Here is a 6,301-nt window from a genome sequence, read left to right on the forward strand (position 1 = left end):
GACTCCTTGTGCATATACTGGTTCTCCCATTCGATCTTTCCAAGGAATCTAACTACCTAACGTCAGTGTCTAGAAATCTTTTTATATCTCAAAGGATATAAATGAATAATGGTTACAAATCTGAAATTCTAGACTGAGAGTAGTAAGACACTTACCTGCTCCTCACACTTGGCCATCTCTTTCTGTTTTTCCTGACGTACAGTCTCAAGAACTTTTAAGATTTCCCTGGAAGAGAAGAATGATCTCTTACCTCTAACTTCATTCAGTAAGCAGGAACTAAGCCTATTAGTGGGAGCTCTGGTAGCACAGTGCCTGAGGCACCTGATTGCTCACCAGAAGGCTGGAGGCAATCTACTTCCGTAGTGATACTGCCTCGGAAACCCAAGGAGGGGTCGCTATGAGTCGGGGCCGACTTGACGGCACATAACAAAAACAATAACAGGCCTATTAATATAGAAGAGACTCAAAGCAATGCAGCAGAGCTTTTTAGGCACATAACTTGGTGCTAGACACTGTACTCCATGGGACGTCAGAAATTTTAACTTCAACAACTCCAACAACTCCAGTGAGAACATGTTTTTGTACCACGAACAGTTTATTTCCCTTCAGAGTGCTCAATACCCCCCTAAAATATTATATATGTATTTGTTTAGTATCTGTCTCTTTCTGAGAAATGTAAAATCCATGAGGACAATGATGCTTTGTTCACTGTTTTACCTCTAAATGTTCTGGCATTTACCATAATAGTACCGCCTTGTTGAATATCATTAATTGTCTGAATGAATGACTAAATTAATCATCTGTCTTCAAACTAGACATATACTTCATGTTCACCAATGTATACCAGGGCCAAGAAGAGAATCTCTCTCACACTTAGAACTCTATAAATAACTGCAGAATAAATAAATTCTTCTCATTACAATGATAATCAGCTTACTGACTGAGGCAGAGAGACTGACAGATTACCAAGGAAAAGAATTGAGAGAGAAAGAAAGACAATGGCATTCACATTAAGAATTCAGGAAAAAAACAATGTGATTTACTTATAGAAGGCCCTAAATTCAGATACACCACCTATTGCTATTTGTTTAAAAAGTACCATAGCTAATTGTTGAGTATTTTAAAAAATTAAGTTTCACTACATAACAATTTATACAAAAGAAGTTTATGTTCATTTTTAAACTTTTAAAACAATAAGTTATCATAGGGTATTAGCAATATAGAAAGAGAAAGAGAAAGAGTGAGTAAACAATATTCCAGTCAACTAACGGGAAAAATTAAATAGCACTCACTTAGAACTGTTTTCTTTATCTTCTTCAAACTGCAATAACAATTTGTTATTGCGTTCTTTTTCTGCCTCAAAAAGCTCCATCAAATTCTAAAAGACAACATTGTATTAGACTTTAAGTAATCATTATTGGCAATGTGCTGTCAGTCAGTCAGTAAGTGTACCAAGAACCTATTATGTGGCAGGCACTATGGACCAGTATAAGTTAGGAAGATGTTAAAAACACTCCTTGCCCTCCACTGAAAAGGAGCACCAGATAGCCAGAAGAAATTCACCAATATCAAGTATGAGTCTTAACTTACTTTCAGGTCAGATTTCAGAGTTTCATTCTCTTTTTTGTAGTTTTGGAGGTTTTTTGAAAGTTGGTCAATTTCAAACTTCATTTCTTCTTGTAAATTGTCATAGGAATCCTGTAGGCAGGCTTTTCTCTCAAGAAGCCTTTCATTTTCTAGTCTTTATCAGGAAAAGATAAAACAATAGTAAATGTAAACATTAAGTATATTTCCATTAGCCAGCTTACTTGTACTCTAATTCATCCAGTCTACAGACCATTTCCACTTTACAGAAACCTTGGTTTCTGTAAAGCTCCTTATGACCTTCTGTGAAATGTCAGTGAGGCACAGATATATATATATAAGGCCCCTTAGACCACAGAGCAGTTTGGTGGTAAAACAAGACAGGTGAAGCACTGGCCTATAGCCATCTCCTCCCCCATTCTCTCTCAATAGCATGTGCTTCATTTCATGGCAAATTAGGATGATTAGATGCATTTAGGGGGTTTCCAGACCTAAACTCCCATGTAAACTAGGGATGCTATTAGCAGCTCTTCTCACATTCACAGTACCACATTTAAAATGTCCACAGACCCAAAAGACAGTAACAAATGGTTAACTTATAAAACACAAAAGATTGAAATCCATAAGAAAACAACAGGTTTTGTTTTGTTTTGAATTACTTACATTCTGGATTTACATTAAATTTAATATATAGATTACATTTTAGATTACTTTTGTTTCAAGATTCCCAAGGCTGGATCAACCAGCCAGCCTCTGCAGGGTTACGGGGAATAATGGTAACAGCTATGGCTTTGGTCTACCTTATACTGTTCTTTCTTCTGGTAAGAGCACACCTTTTCCTTTGCAGCAAGCCCATCACCTGTGTTGGGCTAATCCCACCTCAAACCACTGGTCAGTGACTAGTCCAAAGATAGGAAGTCAACTCAACCAAGATCAATTCACATTTTCCCTGGGATTGATATACAGCTATTTGGAGAAGATTTCTTCACTAGTTATTCTGGGAAGCTGAAGAATATGGGGCTGTCTCCTGCAATCTGTTCTGTCACACAGAGGAAGACCCTCAGTAGGAGGAGATAATAAGGACAACACGCAGTGGGAAGCGGAGCTGAATGAGAGAGAGAGCGGAGCTGACCACGTTATTTGAGACGTAATCTAGTTTGTCCCTGATACCAAAACTTCCCTGGGCCTTCCCAATACTGTAAGCCAATAAAGCACCTTTTTTCTGTTTAACTAGTTTGAGTTGGGTTTATAGGACTTGCACTTTACGGGGCTCTGGATTACAGGCCAATCAGCAAGTTGAAGCCGTAATAGAACAACTCTCTACCTCACATTATCTAGTTGCAGCTGTACATGTATGTGTCTTTCTGAAAGTTGGCTGAGTTCTTTCTCCTGACTTTCTTTGAATGAACTGTACTCTGATTTCACTGAAGACAGTTCCTTGTCTGCAGAATGAAGAACTACTCGCAGGTCATGCACCTCACTTTTCAGAACTGAAAAACAAATAAAAAAGTATTTTTACAAAGTAGGCACATACATTTGATAGGTACTCTTCCCATAATCAGCAAAACAAGGCAAAGAGACTATTTGAAGTGAAGCTGTTAAAACAACTAAGCAGTAGGCAGGAGCATTGAGATTTGTTTCCTTTCTGTACCTTACTCATGGATTTTGTTACATTTCTATGAAAAAAAAAGAAGAGTCAACATCTGTCCCTTACTTACAGTCACTTGACTTTTCCAGATTTCTCTTGTAGAATGTGGATCAAAACGCTTTATAAGAGGGGGGAAAATATCAATAGATCTAATTTATTTTAAGTCACCTAATCTTACTAAGGAGCTTAGGAGCTCTGGTAGCATAGTACCTAAGGTACTTGACTGCTAACCAGATGGCTGGTGGTTCAAACCCACCAGCCACTCCTCGGAAGGAAGGTTGGGCAATCCTACTTCTGTAGTGATACTGCCTCAGAAACCCAAGGAGGGGTCACTATGAGTTGAGGCCGACTCGATGGCACATAACAACAACAACAATCTTATTAACAAATCTGTCCTGGAAGAAGTACAGCCAGAATGCTCCTTGGAAGTAAGAATGGCCAGACTTCATCTCATCTACTTTGGTCATGTTGCCAGAAGGGACCATTCCCTGGAGAAGGATATCATGCTTGGTAAAGTGGAGGGTCAGCGTAAAAGGGAAAGGCCCTCAACATGATGGATTGACACAGTGGCTGCAATGATGGGTTCAGGTAAAATAAGGATTGTGAGGCTGGCGCAGGACCAGGCAGTGTTTCATTCTGTTATATACAGGGTCGCTATGAGTTGGAACCAACCTGATGGCACTTACAACAACAATCTTACTTACTGAAAATTCCTTGGAAATGTACCATGATTTTCCAACATATGTTAAACATTTCTGACTTTCTAAGGAAACTAACTGGAAATAAAATCAGGTAATTTTTCCTTCAGATCACCAAGCGTCCAGTTGTTCAAACTTACAGTCATTCTTAGTTTGTGTATCTCGAAGCTGCTTTTCAAGGACATTTAACTGTGAGAGATACTCCTGCTGCTGTTTGCTCCAATCAGTTCTTTCTGATAAGAAAAGCTTTGGGAAAGGGATACCGGTATATTAAGACATGCACCAAATAATTAACTTGTTCTGCTTTTAAAATCCAATTTTAAGACCTCTAGTCAGAAGAAAATCGGCTATTCCCATGAACTATCGTGAGGATGACCACTATAAAAACCTGGACTGTCCACTTTGCTTATATCCAAACAAACAGCAAGGAACCCATTTGTACTATCAGCTAAGCCAACCAGAACTCATTCTAAGGAATGTTTTTCTTATTATCAGAGCAGGTATGCTAAATAACAAAATAAGAGAATAAAACTTAAATAAGCCCTAAGGTTTTGTGAAGCCATTTCCTGCCTGAAATATTCTTTATTTTGAGGCTATGTTTCATATATGTTCTTACCTCTTGCATTTGTGTAGAATGATGTTCCAGTTTGTCAATTTGCTGCTGAAGCTTTACATTTCTATGCTCTTTTTCATCCAGCTTGGCTTGAAGAGAACTCATTTGTTCCTGCAACACAGAAACTTCAGTTATCACAAATTATGTTAATGGAATTCTCAAATATTCCACCACTACTTCTGCCTTGAAAAACACAGAAAGAAAACTAAAAACCTCATATGCATGAAGTGTCAAAGGTCTGTTTGGAGCCAGAAATAACTTCAAAAGGCAACAATACTGACTTCCTATGTCTCAGAATTATACTTGTGATCTGTCAGAGTGGATCATTTGAAACACAAAGTGATTAAAATGAAAATCCTGTATTAAATCACAGCACAATCTTGAGACTTATAAAATGCTTCCTCAGGGTTGCCAGGGTTGACCTTGCCAAGAAGGCCTCCAAGCCCCGGAATGGACCAATTACTAGAATTTGAGTGGTCTGGCCTATTCCAAGTTTTACTGCATAGTGGAAAACTTTTTCAATAAAATTAACCAAATCACCAGAATTCTGAGATAATCAAATTTCATATGTTATTTCAAATACCCTAAAAGTGGTCTATAAATTGGATGTGTGATAAGAATTTTTTCAACTATTTTAACTCTTACTAGCAGATACAGCATTATACCATAAAAACTAGTTATGGCACTTGAAACTAGTGGCAAACTGGTTATTTCACACATGAGCACACCAAAGCCCAAAGAGATCAGAGAGTAACTTGCTAAAGATTGCAAGGCAAATTAAAACAACAAAAGTGGGCTGAATTCCTAATCAAGGACCTTTTCACACCCTATACTTAAAAAGATGTGAATTTAATATGAAATAGTTTTGAATAATGCAAATTATGGAGTTAAAATGATAGACAAAGGAAATTTGTTTAAATGAATCCATCCACATATTTGTTTCTTCTAAAATTAAACATTACCTGCACCATTCTAAGCTCTTCAGAAATGGCCTCAAAAGCCTGTTCGTTCATCTCAGGTGGAATTGGCTCATTGAAGATATCGTTATCTAATTTACTAGAATTTTGAGCAGGCATCGAGCTAAAACTCTCTATTTCCGGGCTTAATCTTGGAACTGGTCGAGCTCGAAGTTGGTAAGCCTTGGTTGGTGTAGTTATAATCTGTAGCAAAAAATGATCATGGAAAACATTAGCACACATTTCAAAAGAAAAAGCCTCAGCATATTTAGCAACTTTGTGAACAGAAAGGATAACACTGGAATTCTATTCATCAAAAGAAAAAGTGCCCTTGACAGGTGGCATAAAAATGCCCAAAAGGAAACCAACTTATCAATTCAATGCAGTCCCAAGCAAAACTCTAATAAGATTTTTTAAATGAAACTTGTTAAGGTGATTTCAAGCTTCATCCAAAGAATAAATGTGTAAGAAGAGACAATACAACTAATATTAGAACAACTGGGGAGACTTCCTTGGCCAATATGAAAGTACATAAGGGTACTGTCACAAAAATAGTGCATTATTAATACTGGTAGAGTCAGAGCACTGTAACAAAACAGAAAGTTCAGAAATAGATCCATTTATATGTGGAAATTCAAATTAATGGGGAAAAAATAGACAATTAAAAAAGGTTAAGATTTCTGTATCATGCTATCAAAAATAAATTAGCAGGAGGCGGGGCAAGATGGCAGACTAGGCAGAAGGATTGCACAGACCCTCTTCAACAAAGAAAAGGGAAACCAATTAACACAGATACAGAAGA

General features: G+C 37.4%; 1 protein-coding gene across 1 annotated transcript in view; it reads right to left on the reverse strand.

Moving 5' to 3' along the window:
* The window catches only part of KIF15 (kinesin family member 15), a 103,487-nt gene that overhangs the window by 29,618 nt on the left and 67,568 nt on the right, over positions 1-6,301 (reverse strand). The window contains exons 17-23 of the mRNA XM_042782160.1: positions 5,506-5,703; positions 4,547-4,654; positions 4,071-4,176; positions 2,909-3,074; positions 1,591-1,741; positions 1,293-1,378; positions 156-225 (exon numbers count right to left, since the gene is read on the reverse strand). Coding sequence (XP_042638094.1) covers positions 156-225; positions 1,293-1,378; positions 1,591-1,741; positions 2,909-3,074; positions 4,071-4,176; positions 4,547-4,654; positions 5,506-5,703 — 885 coding nt within the window. The remainder of the gene's footprint in view (positions 1-155; positions 226-1,292; positions 1,379-1,590; positions 1,742-2,908; positions 3,075-4,070; positions 4,177-4,546; positions 4,655-5,505; positions 5,704-6,301) is intronic.

This window comes from Orycteropus afer, unplaced genomic scaffold, assembly GCF_000298275.1.
Source record: "Orycteropus afer afer isolate SDZICR_OR568_19922 unplaced genomic scaffold, OryAfe1.0 scaffold00250, whole genome shotgun sequence".
Classification (NCBI taxonomy): Eukaryota; Metazoa; Chordata; class Mammalia; order Tubulidentata; family Orycteropodidae; genus Orycteropus; species Orycteropus afer.